The sequence below is a fragment of the Rhineura floridana genome, chromosome 16 (assembly GCF_030035675.1).
Source record: "Rhineura floridana isolate rRhiFlo1 chromosome 16, rRhiFlo1.hap2, whole genome shotgun sequence".
Classification (NCBI taxonomy): domain Eukaryota; kingdom Metazoa; phylum Chordata; class Lepidosauria; order Squamata; family Rhineuridae; genus Rhineura; species Rhineura floridana.
In genome coordinates this window covers 6,050,791-6,071,673 of record NC_084495.1, presented here as the reverse complement: position 1 = coordinate 6,071,673, position 20,883 = coordinate 6,050,791, and the positions used below count along the sequence as shown (strand labels likewise).

General features: G+C 41.2%; 1 protein-coding gene across 3 annotated transcripts in view; it reads right to left on the bottom strand.

Moving 5' to 3' along the window:
- Positions 1–390: 390 nt before the first annotated feature.
- LOC133371294 (glucoside xylosyltransferase 1-like) overlaps positions 391–20,883 on the bottom strand; it is a 35,722-nt gene continuing 15,229 nt past the window's right edge. For all 3 annotated transcript variants that reach the window (XM_061598537.1, XM_061598539.1, XM_061598538.1), the window contains 5 exons: positions 19,087–19,212; positions 16,483–16,734; positions 8,746–8,869; positions 7,295–7,467; positions 391–3,543 (listed from right to left, as the gene is read on the bottom strand). In XM_061598537.1, the coding sequence (XP_061454521.1) occupies positions 3,382–3,543; positions 7,295–7,467; positions 8,746–8,869; positions 16,483–16,734; positions 19,087–19,212 (837 nt within the window). In that variant the 3' untranslated portion in view covers positions 391–3,381. The remainder of the gene's footprint in view (positions 3,544–7,294; positions 7,468–8,745; positions 8,870–16,482; positions 16,735–19,086; positions 19,213–20,883) is intronic.

Genomic DNA, 20,883 nt, shown 5'->3' with positions numbered 1-20,883 from the left:
ACAGTTCATCCCACACACCATTTTTTAGAAAATTATGTACGGAAGAGCAAACTGCATGACAAACATCACATTGGGTTTGCTCGCAAGAGGGAATCTCTAATGGAATGAAACTGTCCATAAACTCTAAGATGGCAGCATACATACCTACATCATCTAGAATATACAATCAGAGCAGAAAAAGTGATAAGCCGACTAGGGGGAACTGTATTTCTTTTAATAAAAAGCTCTGGAGTACACTGGCATATGTAAGCATTTCCACATGTTCTGTTTTGAATCCTGGCCTCCAGTTCTACATGTTCTGACATTCATATAAAACTGGAAAAAATGTAATTTAAGTGCCAGAGACACTGACCACTGGTTACGTCTTAAAAGAACAGGCAAGAGACAGAATAATAGAAAACAGTTTATGTAAAAATAATTATAACAATGCTTTGCACGGGAACCAGCTGGCTTCTGCAAGTTTGTTCATTTTCTAAGAGAACATATACACTATTGTTTAAATAAAATTACAGCATGACTTCATAAGAACTTAATATCTACCTATACCCATGTTTCAATATTAAAATGAGTGTTTCTTTTTAGCAAGACATCAAAACACCTTTATGCTCAAGCTCCAATAAAACATGCTGATAGTTAGATGTACAAAAGTTATACACAAAGCATCTCAGGTAATTATTTATTGCTATTATTTATTACATTAACAGCCCACCCTTCCTCCCAAAGGCGCCCAGGGTGGCAATGCCTTTCAATGAGCCAAATACTAGTTTTCAAAATATGGAAATCATTTTACTCTTAGCGTGACATTCACTGGGACAAATACGCTAACAATATTCCAAAAGATGGAGAGACAGGATGCCCAATGGGTGGCTTCTAGGAGATCGACCAACTCGTTTTTCAAAATGGGGGATGGCCCTTTCTTCTCCCCGCCCTGAAAACAACTGTGAGCTGAAGGGTGGCCAATGATTAAAGTTGGGCCACACTAGCTTTGGCTGAGTAGACATAAAAACTAAAAACGCAGCCAGGTATCACCCCTCTAAACGGCAACTCAGAGAGGAGAGCTAACAGGATTGAAGCCGGAATAGAGGCACTGGGAAAGAAGAGAACGTATTAGTGTAGTCAGGGACAAGTGGGTGGGGAGAACCCCAAGGTTTGCACAGGTACAATCAACTTTTTAAAAAATCCTAAAGGGATAACTCCACCCCCCAAAACACAAAACAGGCCCGAAGACAATCTGCTATGCCCAACAAGCCATGGAATGTTGAGTGTCAGTTGGGAAGGAAAACTGAAATGGGAGGGAGAGTGAAATACCACGGCTGGAGGAAATGGCTGGCTGGCAGCCTGAACTGTTAGAAGGAATATACACCGCAACATTTTGTGGCAGATCTTACTTGTTACACAATAGTTCCATATCTTAACATGTACAGGATATGCACTTTTCTAAATGTTCTCTGTATTATATACTAGTAGCTACAGGAAGGAGAAGAAAAGATGTCCTCCATTTTTAGAGTTTCACATTTTCAGCAGCGGTGTATGCTGTTGAAGTTCTGAGATGTCAACCCATGCCAAGAAAGTAGAATAGGAAGAGGGAACTTGCAGCCCTCCAGATGTTGTTGAACTTCAATTCCAACCACCTCCAGTTATCAGGGATGTTGAGAGCAATATTTGGAAGGCCACAGGTTTTTTATCCCTGCAATAGAGCTTTTAAAGAAGCTAAATCCAGTTGGACAACTTCTACGTTCAGATACTACCAATTTCATTCCCACTATATGTAATACAATATTATAATAATTAAGTATGGTAATAAAATAGCATTTTATGCAGTACATTATTTTGCAGCAATTATTACTATTATTATGACAAATATTTTAATTCTAAACAAATATTATCACCAGAGCACTGCATAATGGAATTATCATCATGGTTCCAGTGAAATCAGAGGTTTGTAACAGCAGATACTGGCCAAACATTTTAAAGCTTTGTTGCAAAATATGCAATAAATATTTGGCAATAAAACAACTGTCAAATCAAGATGAGCAACTATCCTCCATATCTCATTACTTTATGATTAAGCCTAGTGTATGCAGAGGCAAGCGAGTAAGTTTGCATTTTAACTCTCAGGATTCACTTATCCTAATATAATAGTTTCATAATAAACTATAGTATATTTCACACCATGTTTTTTTAATTCCAGAAGGGCCAGTAAAGTTATATAAAAATCTTATTCAAATTTAAGAAAAACTATATTCATAATATCTATATAATATTTCTCCCTAGTAAATCCAGCCATGCCATTCTGGCAATATGGGTCAACCATGTTAAAATGTTGGCCAGGACCCAAAGAACCTCACTATTTCTGCACCAACAAGGGGGCTTTGGGTGTGGACTTCTCAAACTATGGCCCCCATGCCACACAGCAAATTGCTTCTGACACCGTTAAGACTTCCACAATCAGTTTGTGACATGGCAATGGGTTCCCTTGTTCAAGGGATAGAGGTGGAGGAAGACTGATTGGGCAAGCCCTTGCCAAAGTCTTTCATGCACCTGTGTAGCTCTTTGGATCCCAGCTGTTCTGTGTATAGTAGGAGAGGGGACCTGTGGCCCTCCAGATGTTCCTGGACTCCAACTCCCATAAGCTCCAGTCAGCATGGCCAATGGTCAGGGACATTTGGAGTTGTAGTTTGGCAACATCTGAAGAGCCACGAATTCCCCAATCCTAGATTATGGCAATATATCCTTAAGAACAGATGACGCCAGATTTGTTTCCACTGCTAGGTATTCATATTTCGAGTGGAAGTCTTGTGTATTATGTGCAGTTTACAGGTAAAGAAGTAAATCATGATTGTCAAAATATTTTAAAATATAAGAGATGAAAACAAAGGCACATATAGATTGTCATCAGTCACATCAGATTCCTGTGAAAACAGAAAAATTATGCGGTTTGTAAACAACTTGTTCTCACACTTTTAAAGTGAGGTTAGTGCTGACTCTGTTGCTGCTACATTCACAGTTTATCAGAATTTTAGGTTAGATATGAGAGAGTATACAGTCATTTATACAATATAAAGACCTTCATTTTTATCTTGTTCATTTGAGGTTATAAGCAACTGAACAAAACAGAAAAAACCTGAATACAAAACTCAGTAACACTTCACTGTTACAATTCACTGTTGTGTACTTTCAAAATGTCTCCACAGCATGCCTTTTCCCCCCTGTAGAGAGTTCTTCAAGATAAACAGCATCTTCTTCATTTTGTCCACATTCAGCATAAAAGTAACTACTGATGAGAGCAATATTCCATTTTGTTCATGAATATCCTTCAGGCATCATATATTCTCTCACATCTGTGTTGTTTAACTCAAACGTTTGGGGAGCCCCTCAAGGTCACCTTCCCTTAGATCTTCTTTCATAAATGTCCCTAATGCTTTTTGTTAGCCGTTTTGTGAATACTTTGTATATTCTTCCACAGTAAGTATGCTGCGTCTTTTGTAGTTCCAGTTCAAGGGGCATTAACAAGGCATGTACCAGGTCATCACCAAATGAATACTGGGGAAGAGGAAATTAGAAGTACTGTGTTAATAAGTCACACTTAGTCATATCATTCTGACAGTACTGCCTTGTCCAAATCAGTTTCCACTGTTGCCCTAAATATTCAGTTTTATGAAAGTCTCTAAATAGAGTAATACTTAGACAAGTATTGGTACAAATATGACAATATTATTAATACAATGTAATAGATAAAGGCCTCTGCCATGTTTGCAACAAATTTTCATCACTCAAAACATTCAATTATTGTCAACTTATATGAAGTTGAATGAGAGCTGAGTATGAGCCAACAGTGTGATGTGGCTGCAAAAAAGGCAAATGCTATATTAGGCTGCATTAACAGAAATATAGTTTCCAAATCTTGTGAAGTATTAGTTCCCCTCTATTCAGCACTGGTTAGGCCTCATCTTGAATCTGCATCCAGTTCTGATCTCCGCACTTCAAGAAGGATGCCGACAAACTGGAACAGGTTCAGAGGAGGGCAACAAAGGTGATCAGGGGACAGGAAACAAAGCCCTATGAGGAGAGACTGAAAGAACTGGGCATGTTTAGACTGGAGAAGAGAAGACTGAGGGGAGATAGGATAGCGCTCTTCAAGTACATGAAAGGTTGTCTCTTCTCAGTCATCCCAGAGTGCAGGACACGGAATAATGGGCTCAACTTGCAGGAAGCCAGATTTCGACTGGACATCAGGAAAAACTTCCTAACTGTTAGAGCCATACGACAATGGAATCAATTACCTTGAGAGGTAGTGGGCTCTCCGACACTGGAGGCATTCAAGAGGCAGCTGGACAGCCATCTGTCGGGAATGCTCTGATTTGGATTCCTGCATTGAGCAGGGGGTTGGACTTGATGGCCTTATAGGCCCCTTCCAACTCTACTATTCTATGATTCTACGAATGCAAAATTGTTTTACCTAGAAGGGCAAATAAATCTAAAAATGAGTGTCAGACACCTGAATGAATGGGCTAAGTGACATGCTCACATACTTGCCATGTTGTAGCTTTGGCCTGAAATATGTATAATTATCTCAGTATGGAATTCTTTAAAATAATATATAGCTCTTATTGAGTTGAAACAGTAGGGGAAAAGTAATCTATAGTACCAATAAAGATGGGGTAGCTTCATTAAACTGAATTATGTACAAGCATACACAGTATTTAAAGGAAACTGGAAGTAAAAACAGTCATTAATTCAGAGTTATAGGTTATTTTACTACGTTAAAAACCAAGTAATATGCAATTAACATTTCAAAATAAAATAATGTTGCTAATCTTGCTGGCATCAGGTAAGTATAGATCTACATGTTTTCTCTGCCTTATGCATAAACAATAACTAATCGTAAATAAAGCTGAGAGATTTTCTTAATATTTTTCTGGCAATATTCAAAGGAACAATAAAAGTGTATGCCTAACAGGATGCATTTTCTTTTAGTGAAGGGTATTCTAAAGCCCCCAATAGTACTTTTCTTCATGTTTATACCGATATAAACATGCAACAAAGCACCATTAATTGATCTTTGAAGGTTACATGCAACATAGGATGAATACTGAAATGAGCAATATTGCTGCATTTTACAGCTCTTCACTGAGCATGCTGAAATACTGTACTGATTGTTTATTAGAAAATGTATTTGGAGAACAAGTAAGCTGAACAGTTATGCCAGGCATGAAAGATCTGTGTGAGCATTTCTATATTATAGACTGCACAAATTAAACTAAGTTATACAGATATGAGACAGGAATAAACATTTGAGAGAGAATAAAATTGAGCATTCCAGTACTGAAGCACCACTTGCTAATGTCAACAATGTAAATGGAATAAAAGAGTTGTCACATAGCCCCGTTGTGATTGGGAGTGGTGGGAACTACCAGCATTCCCTCTGGCATCCTGCCACACTGATGTTCTAGAGCAGAGGTGATGAATGTCTAGCCTGCAGACCCATCTTGGCTGTTCAAGGGGTACAATTTGGCCTGCAAGGCCATTTCCCCCACATCACGCCCTCCTGCCCATTAGCTGACATCACTTGTGATGTCACTTATGGTATCAGCTGATGGGCAGGAGGACAGGGTTCAGTTCTGAGTTGGCTGCTCCCAGCAGGGAATAGGCACCTGCAGCCAAAGCAGCAGGATTCAGCTGACAAGCAGCGGTTAAATCCTGTTCACTTTGGCTGTGCGCACCTGAAACAAGCACATGCAGTCAAATAGACAAGTACTGGCTATGCTCAGGAAAAGCTCCCTCATTGGATCTGCAAAAAAGAGGTGGCTTCTTTGTTTTTTTCAGATCTATCTGTAGAGGAACTTTGCTCACTCACATTGCCTATAAAATACAGGCTTCTTCCCCGTCCCTCCCAGATGGGCATTTGGGAGAAAGAAGCTGGTATTTTACAAGCATCGCACCCTGCACCTGAGGGATCCCTCTTGCAGCAGATCTCCAAAAAGCCAAGGGAAGAAACCTGTGGGGGCTGAGCAAAAATCCACCCCTTCCCTCCTCCAAGGACTGCCCTGTGGCTCAGGGCAGGCTTAGCGAGAGAGGAGGAAGGAGGTGGATGTTTGCTCATCCACTGCCATTTTCTTCCCCTGGCTTTTTGCAGAGCCGCTCCTAGAGGATTTCTCTTGCACATAAGAACAACATAAGAACATAAGAAGAGCCTGCTGGATCAGGCCAGTGGCCCATCTAGTCCAGCATCCTGTTCTCACAGTGGCCAACCAGGTGCCTGTGCACGTAAAAGCCAAGCCAAGAGGAGCAGCCTGCAGCCTGCCAGGGTTGCAGCCTGGCAGCCTCCCCCCCCCCGGGGAGAGGGACGCCGCTATCCTTAGCTTGGCTAGCTCTGCCCACCTGTCAAATTTGGCCCACGAGGATGATCCTGTTAAGGATCTGGCCCATGGAGCCAAAAAGGTTCCCTACCCGTTCTAGAGCTGAATGTTGTGCAGCAACTATAAGGGGATCTCTTCCCTCCTTCAGATAATGGAAGCCAAATGGAAAATCAAAACCTTAATCTGTACACTCCAAACTTCAGGAAGTCCACAGTCTCACTTCCTTTCAAAACTTACTTAATACTATATACCTTACGCTGTACTTAGACATCAAGATCTTTCATAGAAGGTGTTTCCTGAAACTTGAGCATAAACTTCTTGGAATGTCTACTTCACAGGTTAATTGATAAATGTTGGTCAAATACAGCTTGAAGTCTTGTTTGTATAAATGTTAACTGAGACGTTAAAGGGGAGATACAGTAATACCTCACTTAACAAAGTAGATGTGTTCCTGGACACTGCTTCTTTAACAGACACTTCGGTACCGGAGGGAGGATTAACAGGGACAGAACAGGGACAGGTTCCTACGCCCGCTCATTGATGGTGGGGGCAACTTCAACAGGAGCTTTAAAGGGTGCCTACCCAGCACCCACACCCACACCCTCCTCCTCTGAATGGTATTGGATCCTTCCCTCCCCAGCCCTGGCAGAAAGCAAGAGATCTTTGTAATGCAAAGCAAACTCACAGGCTGATTAGTTTCACCTTAAAGCAAAGACACAGGCTTGAAGGTTTATCCATAGCAAAGCAAAGCTAGTCAGTTTCACCTTTAAAAAAAGCCTTAGTTAAAAGGAGCCTCATTCCTGAAAAATTTATTAACAGGTATTACTGTACATAAAAAGGACAGAATTAGATTTCAAGTGATTATTTTTAATCCTAGAAGTTAACATCAATAAAGATGTTAATTCACAGACGAGATTAGAGATTCATATACTTACATTTTTTATTGCATCATAGAGAGCTCGAAAAGCTGGTTGTTTCTCATCATGGTAAACACCTCTGTTTCCATGAAGGATGAATATTCCTTCTTTTTCAGCCTGGTGGCAATTGCTTCCATAAATACAGTGGTCAGGCCGATAGTTCCATTGGCAAGGAAAAACAAAAAGGCTTTCTGTGCAAAAACAACCACCACAACCACACCACAGTGATTAGAGGCAAACTGGTTCAATTTCAAGTTTCTTTTTGGCATTTGGTGGTTTATACAAGAGAAGACAATCATCCAGTGAGGTGTGCCTGCCTGCACAATGTGCGGCCTGCTTGTGCAAAAGGACTTTTGGTTTCTTTTCTCTTCTCCCACCCCCCCTCAACCCTGCAGAACATATTATGGGGGTGCATGGGGAGAGGGAAGAGAGCACTACATTGGATCTCAACCAACATTTTAATTAAACAGATGGGATAAAACCCTAATTGACATGTATACAGTTACCATAAGCCTTTTTGTGCTAGCAGGTGTTTGCATGAAATTAATTCCATTTCTACTAGACAAATATAGAATTGTAATTTCATGAAATATATTCTATCTTCTTTATATTACCACTTTTCTGCCAAGGTAACAAAGGCAGTTTACAGTTTTAATATATTAGTACAAACAAATTGTATAAAATATTCTCAGGCCTATTTCAGAAGCTGATGGCACTAGCGCCCTGCCCTGGGCTTCTCCTCTTCTGCCTTCCTTCGGAGCGCACAGGTTTTCAGTCACCCCAGGGGAGGTAGGCCTGCTCCACCAGTTCTCTTAGGCTGTTGACAGGCCTTTCCAGTGATTATGTGTTCCCTGGCCTGGGCATTCTGGCGTCTGCTTTCCCTTAGGGTATATATGGGTCTTAAATAGCCCCAGGGAAGGTGTGATTTTAATGCAACATCATTAGGTAGTGGGCATGTCAGCAAAAATGGCCCAGAGTTTCAATTACATCCATGTCACTGGAATGCCAATATGAAATTTGTCTCTAACACATTTCAAGCAGTACAATATTAACTAAAATCTAGCCCTTGTGAAAAGCTCTTTGGGGTTCAACAGGCACTGTATTTACCAAATAATTTTCCAGCCCTAGCTTTCACTCAGCAACATGCAAAGCAGCGAATTACACACAGGTGAAAGTATGTGAAGAAGAAATGGCTGATGTTGTATCTGAACCCCAGTTAAAATGAGGCCTCAACTATAGGAGGAACCACCAAATCAGCTTCTAAGTCTGCCTTGGGTTGAATTTGATGGCAACCCTGTTGCTACCATTTTACAGCAGCTGTACTATACAAAGTTAAACTGAAATCTCATTAACATTTACATGCTCTTAAAGAAAGAGCACGTAAATTAATTTCAAACAAAAACATTATGTGGCCCAAATAGGAGTAGCATACTGAGATGTGTGATTCAAATTCCAAAAGAGCAGCTCACCTGGATTATGAAAAAACATAATGTTCAGAAGATCCTGATCGCCCCATGTTATATTCAACTTATACTTTTTCAGCAATGGCATGAGAGTTTCTTCCCATCGCAACCTTGCCGTCGTCATATCATTCTTCAACACAAAAGCAACATTAAAGCTAAGACAGAATCTAGTAGCCTCTTTTCCAAACTGCAGTGCATTACCCTGCAAATCCTTAACTTCATATTTATTTCATGCAGTTTAAATGTAAAGTACCTAGATTGCGACAGATGTCTTCTCTGGAATACTTTTAAAATAAAAAAATACAGTGTTGCATCCTTGCAATGTTTACATTTCATAATCATTTTAATCGTCCTCTCATACAGGTGGAGAAGCAGTGTCTTAAGTTGGAACAATTGCAAGAACATAACAGAGGCTGCGTAGGGGCAAGGATACAGCAGTTTAGCTCCTCTCCAAAAACTTAACTTATGAAAAATTTCCAGACTAAAATTGTTAAACAAAATGGGTAAGTACAAATCTTCAATTATCTCAAATTAATTGCATTTTAAAAACATGAACCTTTAGGACACTGTATGCGGTGGGGGGAGGATCCCAGACATTAAATTGACTCATTGATAAAAGTCTGCCAGTTGCCCAAGTCAGAATATACACCCATGTCACAAGAAAGTTAGCCAGTAACTTCTGGTTATCTGCCCCGAGCACACAGAGAACAGCTTTCTGTACAGCCTATAGGACTGATTATTGCAGTGCCCTTATGAGGAGCTGCCATCAAATATTATCCAGAAAACTGCATTTTGTAACCCTTGTAAGATCACACATGCCTCAGTATTCAAGACCAGTGCACGCATCTGCACTGGCTTTCTGTGATTTTTTGAGCACAATTCATGCTTCTGATTATCACCTCTAAATTGGGCGTGGTCTGGGACCAGCATATCTTTGATAATATTTTTGTGCATATGGTTCTTCCTCCATTCATAGGGAGGGAATCCCACCTGTGACCCTCCAGATGTTGTTGGTCTACAACTCTCATCATGGCCGGCCACTGGCTATGCAGCCAAGACTTATGCAAGCTGGACTCCCACATGTGGAGTGCCACACTTTCCCTATTCCTGGGCTGGAGCCTTCTACACTGTAACACCCATCCTTTGGAACACTTGTTATATATGTTTGTAAGGATCCACAGATATGTGCACTCATCTATGAATCCTAAAAACATACTCACCAAGAGGAGTGCAATCTCTGTGGGAGTCAGGCCTGAAAGTGTATAGAAGCAGTTCTAAGACTCACAAATGTACTGTGACACAAATCTATGTCAAATAATAAGATTTTACTGTGAACAATTATAAAAAAGTTTTGGATTTGAACAAGAATGCAGTACAACAAGTTCATATATAAAATTTAAGATACAAAACACAGGTGTGTTCAAATCTATATCCTAACATATTCCCAATCCTAACTTAAAGAGAAAGAGTTCTGGCATTGTTGTTGTTCTCTGCCTTCAAGTTGACTATGACTTATGGTGACCCTATGAATCAGCGATCTCCAACAGCATCTGTCATGAACCACCCTGTTCAGATCTTGTAAGTTCAGGTCTAAACTTACGGACGGAATCAATCCATCTCTTGTTTGGCCTTCCCCTTTTTCTACTCCCTTCTGTTTTCCCCAGCATTATTGCCTTTTCTAGTGAATCATGTCTTCTCATGATGTGTTCAAAGTATGATAACCTCAGTTTCATCATTTTAGCTTCTAATGGTAGTTCTGGTTTAATTTGTTCTAGCACCCAATTATTTGTCTTTTTCACAGTCCATGGTATGTGCAAAGCTCTTGTCGGGGAAATTCTTATATACAAGCAATAAGCAAAATATATTATTTTATAAAGCTATAAAGGTTTATAAAGATTTATAACATTTTAATAGTTTAGTTTAACATTTAATAATTTTAGTAGCCAACCAGAACCCTTTTCTTCTTGTAGCTGTCTTCCCTGACTACTTGTACTCAAAACAATTGATAACACTGTGCTGAACATCTTGGTATCTCTAAGATGTAGAAAGAATTGCAGTAGCTAAAATGCTTACCTAAATTGCTCACTAGCTGGAGTACTCAGCTCATGGCAAAAATGTACTTTTATGTGAAGTACTGAACATTGCCAAGGTCACTAGGACATGATGCCTGTGCAATGCCTTTTGCAATACTGTAATGCCTATGTCATACTGATATGTAACCTCCTGATTGGTAGATGCTAAAGTCTTTGTCCTGAAATGTATAAAAATCCCAGGCAACCAGTGCCATGTTGCAGTTCTCTACTCAGTCAGAGGGAGACTGACCAAGCATATGCTTGTCATCCAATAAAGGCCTACGTTTTTGCTGAAAGCCTGTGGTCTTCGATTTTACTCAAGGACCCCCAGTCCAATGAACTACAAAATTCCCCATCACTCTCCTCCAACACCACATTTCAAATGAGTTGATTTTTCTCTTATCCGCTTTTTTCACTGTCCAACTTTCACATCCATACATAGAGATGGGGAATACCATGGTCTGAATGATCCTGACTTTAGTGTTCAGTGATACATCTTTGCATTTGAGGACCTTTTCTAGTTCTCTCATAGCTGCCCTCCCCAGTCCTAGCCTTCTTCAAGGAAAAAGGGGGATGTGGATGTGGATCTGCACTGCAAGAGTGGTTAGTGTGTAAACCAAAACCCTTCTGAGCAGGCCACTTATGCCAGATTCTGCAAAGTATTTTAAGAGTATTTTTCAAGCACATCACTGCAGATAAAAATGAGAAAATGAACTGGCTATAAATACTCCATGCTTGAAACTTAGGCAAGGAAAAGGTAAAACCCAAGACATTTTCAAGTGTGATCACTTAAGTTATAGCAGAACTAAAGGACCTATACTTAGCAAACAATTTCAGAAAAAGTCTGTCACCTAAGAACAGCATGTTCAGTAATAGCCAATTACCATCACTGAATTGCATCCTATGGGGACACCTACTGTCAGCAAAAATCCCTGTACACCGCCAGTTTTATTACTCATCCAGTGCAGAGGCATATGCTTCTGAATGTTCTTTTAATAATTTTAAGTTCTGTAATAGGGCAGCTGATTACTGTCAGAAAGAAACATATTTTTTGTAACTGAAATGCTGGTTTATATACAGTTATATGAATTGATTAAGCAAGTGGCAGCTACACACAGAGACTTGCTAAAGCAGTCAGTGTTTTTACAGAAATGGGAAGCTTCCCGTAAAATAGAATAGTTGCGCCACCTTCTGGTTAGATTGGCATCTACACTGCTGGGTTCCTATTATTTCTTTGAAAATGGACTGGCTTCAAGTGGATCCTGACTTATGGCGACCCTATGAATAGGGTTTTCATGGTAAGCGGCATTCAGAGGGGGTTTACCCTTGCCTCCCTCTGAGGCTAGTCCTCCCCAGCTGGCTAGGGCCTGCTCAGCTTGCCACAGCTGCACAAGCCAGCCCCTTCCTTGTCTGCAACTGCCAGCTGGGGGGCAACTGGGCTCCTTGGGACTCTGCAGCTTGCCCACGGCTGCACAGGTGGCAGGGCACGTAACCCCTGAGCCACTCCCTCTGGGGGTGATCTTTAGCTGGCCCTTGTCACCCAGGAGACACAAGCGGGGATTTGAACTCCCAGCCTCTGGACTCCCAGCCAGGCTCTTCTCCCCACTGTGCTATACCAGCTGTATTATTTCTTTAACAGGCTATTATTATGCAGTACCCCCTCTAGGATGCACACCTTAATGTGGTGAGGAAGTTTGAGAGTGTCGAAGAAGCTGAGAGCAATGCTGTCAGGAGTCTAGACAGAGGCTATACTCCTAGCAGGGGCATCCAAGGCAGAATGGTCAAAGCTGAGGCACCAGACTAAGATGCATCCAAACTCAGAGGAAGGCAATGGTAAACCACCTCTGAATATCTCTCACCACGAAAGCCCTATGAACAGAGTATCCAAAATGAAACACGAGATAGTGCTGGAAGATGAGACCCCCAGGTCAGAAGGCACTCACTGAGCTCCTGAGGAAGAACAAAGGACAAGTATGAGTAGCGCTGTGACTAATGATGCAGCTGGGTCAAAGCCGAAAGGAATCCCAGAGGCTGATGCACACAGATGCAAAAGGAGAGTCCAGAGTTGTACAACACAATAGGAACATGTAATGTGAGAAGCGTGAACCAGGGAAAGTTAGAAATTGTCAAGCAAGAAATGGAATGTATCAACATTACAGTACTTGGCATGAGTGAATTAAAATGGACAGGAATGGGACATTTTCAATCAGACAACTACAAAATATTTTATGCAGGAAATGAGAAATTAAGAAGAAACGGGGTTGCTTTAATAATGAGAAGTGATGTAGCAAAAGCAATTAGGAGCTACAACGCAAGGTCTGAGTGAGTGATATCAATATTTAACAGGAAACCTATTAACATAACCATCATCCAAGTCTATGCTCCAACAGCAAATGCAGAAGAAGAGGAATTGGAGAGATTTTACGCAGAAGTACATGAAGAAATTGATCACACAACAAAACAAGATGTGCTGATAATCATGGGGGGCTGGAATGCAAAAGTAGGGAACAGAGAAGAACTAGGAATTGTGGGGAAATGGGGCTTAGGAGATAGAAATGAAGCAGGAGAAAGACTTATTGAATTCTGTGAAGCCAATAATTTGTTTCTTGCAAACACATTTTTTGAGCAACCAAAAAGACGACTGTGCATGTCGACATCACCAAATGGTTAATGTAGAAATCAAATTGATTATGTAATTGGTAGCAGAAGATGGAGAAGTTCCATATTTTCTGCGAAGACAAGACCAGGAGCAGACTGCAGTACAGATCATGAACTGGTAATATCGAAAATCAGAGTAAAGCTGGAGAACAACAACAAAGCAATCATAATGCCAAAACATAATTTAAATAACATCCCAGAAGAATATAAAGATCAAATAAGGAAGAGATTTGAGGCTTTAAACTTAGTTGACAGAGAACCAGAAGAACTATGGATTGAAGTCAGAGACATTATCAGGGAAGAATGCAAAAAGACAATACCTCTAGTTAAAAAGAGAGAAAGACTTCAATGGATGAACTCTTTAAATGGTTAAAGAGAGAAGGAAAGCAAAAGCAAAAGGAAATAGAAACACGGTTAGAACCCTAAATGCAACACTACAGCGACTAGTACGTAGGGACAAAGAGAATTATTACAATAATTATTGTATAGAAATAGAAGAGGACAACAAAAAGGGAAGAACAAGAGCCCTATTCCAAAAGATTAGAGAAATGAAAGGGAAACTTAAACCAAGAATAATCAACAGGGGAACACACTGACTTGAGATGAAATAAAAGGAAGATGGAAGCAATACAATGAAGAACTCTATAAAGGAGATGCAAGGATGACAGATTCATTTATGGAGGAACCGTATGATGAAGAACCAGAAATTTTAGAATGTGAGATGAAAGCTGCTCTTAAAATACTTGGAAGAAACAAATCACCAGGAACAGATGGCATACTGTCCAAATTTTGACAAAAATTTATCAGCAAATATAGAAAACTAAACAATGGCACACAGACTGGAAGCATTCAATATACATCCCAATTCCAAAGAAAGGGGATCTCAGGGAATGCAGTAATTATCGAACTATCGCCTTAATATCCCATGCAAGTAAAGTAAGATTCTACAACAAAAGCTCTTACCATATATGGAGTGAGAAATGCCAGATGTCCAAGCTGGATTTAGAAAGGGAAGAGGTACCAGAGATTATATCGGACACATACATTGGATTATGGAACAGACCCAGGAATTTCAGAAGAAAATCATAGATTACAGCAAAGCCTTTGATTGTGTAACTCATGAGAAACTATGGAATGCTTTAAAAGAAATGGGGGTGCCACAGCATCTGATTGTCCTGATACGCAACTTATACTCTGCACAAGAGGCTACTGTAAGGACAGAATATGGAGAAACTGATTGGTCCCCAATTGGAAAGGGTGTGAGACAGGGGTGTATGTGACATAAAATATGTGCAACTTATACAGATAATCTTCCTCTTACAGATTAGAGATACAAAGGCCTGGAAAGATTTGAGGGAGGAAAACTCCCCCCCCCCAAAAAAATCCAGTTTATTTCTGGGCCTTCGCATCATGACTACAGATGCAATGTAAGTATGTTTACATCTGGAAACGATTTCTGCTTGTTTCTGTTGTTAGATACGATTTTCTGAAAAAACAACCTTATGAGAAGATGCACCTGGCAGTGGTAGCCTGTGGTGAAAGATTGGAAGAGACGGTTACCATGTTGAGATCAGCCATAATTTTCAGCATGAATTTTCTACAATTTCATATTTTTGCAGAGGATCCATTACACGACAACTTCAGAAAAATAGTAACAATTCAGAGAATAGGAAATATGCAAACAGCACATCATTAAACGTAAACGTACTGCCTTCAAGTCGATTCCGACTTATGGCGTAGGGTTTTCATGAGGCTGAGAGGCAGTGACTGGCCCAAGGTCACCCAGTGAGCTTCATGGCTATGTGGGGATTTAACCCTGGTACAGAAAGCAGGATTGGACCAAGATGAAGGTGGTGTGAAAATTGGAGGGAGAAATATCAATAATAATTTAAGATATGCAGATGATACCATACTACTAGCAGAAACCAGTAATGATTTGAAACAAACGCTGATGAAAGTTAAAGAGGAAAGCACAAATGCAGGACTACAACTAAACATCTAAAAGACTAAAGTAATGACAACTAAAGATTTATGCAACATTAAAGTTGACAATGAGGACATTGAACTTGTCAAGGATTATCAATATCTTGGCACAGTCATTAACCAAAATGGAAACAACAGTCAAGAAATCGGAAGGAGGCTAGGACTGGGGAGGGCAGCTATGAGAAAACTAGAAAAGGTCCTCAAATGCAAACATGTATCACTGAACACTAAAGTCTGGATCATTCAGACCATGGTATTCCCAATCTCTATGTATGGATGTGAAAGCTGGACAGTGAAAAAAGTGGGTAAGAGAAAAATCAACTCATTTGCAATGTGGTGTTGGAGGAGAGCTTTGTGTGTACCATGGACCGCGAAAAAGACAAATAATTGGGTCTTAGAACAAATTAAACCAGAACTATCACTAGAAGCTAAAATGATGAAACTGAGGTTACCATACTTTAGACGCATAATAAGAAGACATGATTCATTACAAAATAACGCTGGGGAAAACAGAAGGGAGTAGAAAAAGAGGAAGACCAAACAAGAGATGGATTGATTCTATAAAGGAAGCCACAGTCCTGAACTTACAAGATCTGAACAGGGTGGTCCATGACAGGTGCTCTTGGAGGTCACTGATTCATAGGGTCACCGTAAATCGTAATCGACTTGAAGGCACATAACAAAATTAAGCAGTAAGAGATAAACACCACTGTTTATTTGAGTGAGATATGAAGAAACATCCTAAGGAGAAAGCAGCATCAACTATCATATCTTGAAAACCAGGAATAAGCAAAAAAGCTTTCATCAGGAAAAATTAAACAGCACTTCACAATATATGTGCAAGTGAGGTCTCAGTGAAAGAGAGGACGTTAAGTGGTGAGGGGATGCATATATTTTAAAGCCTGGAGAGGGAGGAGAACCATGTGCGTTACCTTGAGCGCCTTGGAGGAAAGGTGGGATATAAAAGTAAAAAATAAATAAATAAATAAATAAATAAATAAATAAAGAACGAACGAACGAACGAACGAACCTTGAAATATTTTCTTCTTATGCGGGTCATATTCATTAACATCACTCCAGAATTTATTCCAGTTTTTCCATAATACGGGTGCCTTGCAAAACGATTATACCACCCAATGCGAGGTTCCTCATGTTCAGGCGCCATTGCAGCAATTTGAGTAGAATTGAATTTTTTCAGGAAAGACCAAATATCATCAACAGGTGTTAAGAACAAGATGTCTGTGTCGACATAGAGCAAAGAGTCCACCTCTTTGAGGATCATCTATGAAGGAAAAGAGGTTTTAGAAACAAATTTTAGGGCAAACCCCAATCTCACCACTCAACCCATGAGCCACTAAAGAAGTTCAGTATCTGTCCAGCACTGTCCCCCGCCCCCAGCTTCTGTAAACATACAGCCTTTAACTGACTGTGTAACATAGAAAATATCAGTATAATTTAAGCAGTTTGAGATGCTGATTTACCACGGGGTAAAATGTAGTGCTATTCATGAGCACTAAAAACAAGAATTTTTTGTGATGTTAAATTGTTTTAATTACATTTTCTTATTTTAGGGTGTTTTAATTACATTTTCTAATTTTAATGGTTTTATGCTTTCTTGCTTTTAATTCTGGATCCTGCTAAGAACTCCTGGTATAAACAGAGAAGTACCCCTTTCTAAAGCCTTTTTCAGGCTTTCTAAAAGTGTGTTTAGGGGTGTATATTGGCCTCACTCTCCACCCCCCCCTTTCTGCATTGAGTGGGAAAGTCTGAAAGGAATTGTAAGCATGTACAGCTGAACATGGGCGCCAGTACTCCAAGTGATCACAAATCCTGCAGGGCTTCCAACTGCAGGGAAGATATAACCATTGTTACCAGATCTCCTCTTGCACCAGTGCACAACATGCCCACAAACCCACAGTGTAAAGATGTATTCACAGAAACGCTCATTTTGAGGAATTAGCAAAACTACCCTTGGCTCTTCACTGGAGACTATTGCACATTACATATCTTACTGTGATGGACACAATTGCCTCACTCACTCTGGGGAACTGAGCAACGACAGTATGAATGTCATTCATGGTAAATGGGTCCATTGCAATAAGGTCTGTGGTGTGCAATTAGCAATAATTAAAATCTCTATTCACAAAATTGAATAGCAGAATAAGCAATAATTAAAATAATAGTTTCCTGCTAGTTTTCTCTGCCCTGATAAGGTTCAGGTGTAGCTATACCCAGGATCCCTAGGGACCCTGCCATACAGTTAAAAAAGTAGAGGGGGGACCTTTCCTCTTGGGAGACACCGGCAGGGGCCTCTCTGCAGAGGTGGCCAGGAAATCATAAACATGGCATAGAGGCTGGGGAACTGGAGGAAGGAAGGGAAGGAGAGCCTGGGCTCCCGCGGCAATCTGCAAGGTTGGGGCATCTGGAAAAAGAGCTGCCTTCTAGAGGTGCCCTTGAAAGCTGAGCAACTTGAGATTCAACAGACATCCAGTTATAGGGAAAGCTATTAGCAAACAGCTAAATATGAAAAGGGGCTTTCACTGAGGTCCCAGATGGACTTGAGCATCATTACAGGTCACAGTGATGAGTTTTCAAGGGTTGTCATGACTTGTATCTGTTAAGGTTTCCGCTACTGGATTATAACTAAATCGTAAGATTGGGGCACTCTGATCAAGTTTTTAATAGGCAACCCTGTCCTTGCTGATAGGAACATGTTTAGATTCCTCAAGTAGTGCAAAAGAGGGTACATTTATATGAAGGCAGGATATTCGTGGAAGCAATCTATTGGCTCATAAGGGATGATTAATGGTTGAATAATAGGTGCCATTTGCTTTAGATCTGGTACTGGGTTCAGGGAATTTATGCAACCGAATCCTGTTTGTGGCTGGCCATGTACTTGTATCAGCATTGCCTTCAACACCTGGGCTCTCTTCCTCTCTGTTTACTACAGTGACACTCCTTGCTCAGAGCAAAGCCAAGCTGCACACACGCTGTCTTGGGACACGCACAGAGTTCCAATTCAGCTGAGCTTCTCAGTAACACCACATTTAACCAAATGAGCTTACAACCCCACCCCCACTTCAGAACCTCTCAGTCAATGTGCGAGTGTCCGGGGGGGGGAGCTGGCACACCCAGCCCCTCCATGGATACAAGTTCAGAACACCTGATTAAGGTTTGAATAAATCTGTAAATATTTGTTTTCAATTTTATATGGAAGGTAGACAATGTTTAGTTTCTTGTCGACTGTCATCAGGACAAATACAAAGTGGGAAACAATTTTATCTTGTTGTCATTGTTCATGTCTGCTGAGCTCCTTGCAACTTCAGCCTATGAACAAACACGTGTGCACATATATGCATGTGTGAGCGCACACATACATTCCCTGCTTCTGGAATACAAATCGGCTTCTCTTCCTGTAAAGGCTCCTAAACACACTCACCCTTTCCCTTCCAAATGGTACAGAAGGATGGGGCCACATCTTGCTTACGACCCAAACTGACCACAGGATGTTCATTCAACATGGTTACCCTTCAGACAAGCAGAGACATCTCTCCCCACCACCACCACCCTGCTGTGAGACCCAAGCACATCTACATATGAATTAAAAAAAATTGCCATGACCATCGTCACTTACTGGCAAGAAAAGCCTTTGAGAAGCACAGGGTTTGAACAGTTTCTTCCACTCTGCTGCATTCTCAGTTGGAAACGAGATGGGGTATAAAGTGTAATTAAATTTTTCTTGATACACCAAACTATCAAGCTGAAAAAAATATTACAAATTTTATTAATGCCATGTAATAAGAATTTTAAAAAATCACAGAAAACTCTCCAACTTGATAGGTGCTAAAATTTCAGTGTAGTCTCAGTTCATATGGCTGTACTTTCTACTTAGGCTACAAAACAGTAATTTTTTAAAAAAAATGTAAAAGAAGTATTTGTTAAAGCAGAGTTGGGGAACCAGTGGCCTTCCAGATGTTATCAGATTCCCTGGAATCACTGGTATCTCTTCCTTTACATAGGTAGACAGAGAGGTCCTCCCTTGGAAGGCCTCTCTTAGCCACTGTGGATAGGACTGCCACCTTTGTCCACCTTCTATCTGTGCTCAGCTGACAGAAGAGGCAAAGGGAGGGATCTCAATCCACTGCCGAAGCACTCCCAGATCTCGATCCAAAATCCTTCTGTTCTCCCACCATGTCCACAAGATTGGGGGGGGCGGGGCAGCGGCGAGTATGCCGGGCCTGGAAATGGCTTCTTGTCCATCTAGCTGTCTCCTCCCACTTCCTCTCCTGGCCTGGACGAGAGCTCAGGATTTGGCAGTGCTGCTACCCGTGATTCTCCTGTCCTCACTGGATTGTTCTGCCTGTGCAGCAGAGCCACGCAGCAACAGCAATGATACCAAATTCGAACCTCACCAGGATTTCTGCACAACGAAGGGCCAATGCAGGCAAATACAGGGCCTGAAGTGGCCACCTCCAGTTTGCTCATGCATCTGCTTACTAGCTGGCTCCTGGGAAGCAACTTTACACATATGCCTCAGCACAACACCTTCGACAGCACCCCCAATATCGCCTGAACCATGGGTGAACAAGCACTGAAACGACAGTTTAGCAGGCCACAGGAGTGGCCCACCCAGTTGGGCTGAGTTGCAGCAGCAGCCTCACAGCAGCAGCACTGCTTATTGGGGGGGGGGACAGGGTGAGGCAGCAGCGAGGAGGGCTGTGTGGCTGCTCCAGCAGGAGCACCAGATCGGTTCAATAGATGCATCTGCACAGTCCCAGCCTTGCCTTGTCCTTCCCGGTGAGCAGCAGCAATGCCACGGCTGGGAGGCTACTGCAGCTGTGCAGGATGAGCTGCTCCTGGCAGGCCACATGTATGCTGCAAGTCAACAATGTTTAATATATTCTGTAAGAATTTTGAAGGAGAGTCCTGTAATAAAAGAAAGACCACCAACGCTACAGGATTCACAAATTTTGCCTTGCTTTGGCAGTCCACCAAAATTTGGTTGTTACCAGAGCCATGCCCCTCCCCCAACAGGCAGGGGTTTTTTTTTCCTGGCCTCACACTTTGTTCAGGGTTAATTTTTATTTATTTTTTTAATTTAATTTAATTTATATACCGCCCTAAGCCCGAGGGCTCTCTGGGCGGTGTTTCCTTCACTAAGTCCAAGGCTGGAGCTATGTAGGGATTCCACATAATGCCAAAACAACCCTCCACCCCATCACTCCTGTCTTCAGTTCTAATGTGGAGGCATTGGTGTGTCTTTGTACTGCCAGGTGCTGAGCACCCATCCGACTCAGAGCCAAAACAACTGACCTCTGTTTCCCCACTCCAATTTGGAGCAGGACTAAGGAGATACTTGCACTGGCTTCTACACTGGTTAGGTGTCCAGAGCCCCTGGTGAGCACCATCCAAGGTGACGTGCCTCTCCCTG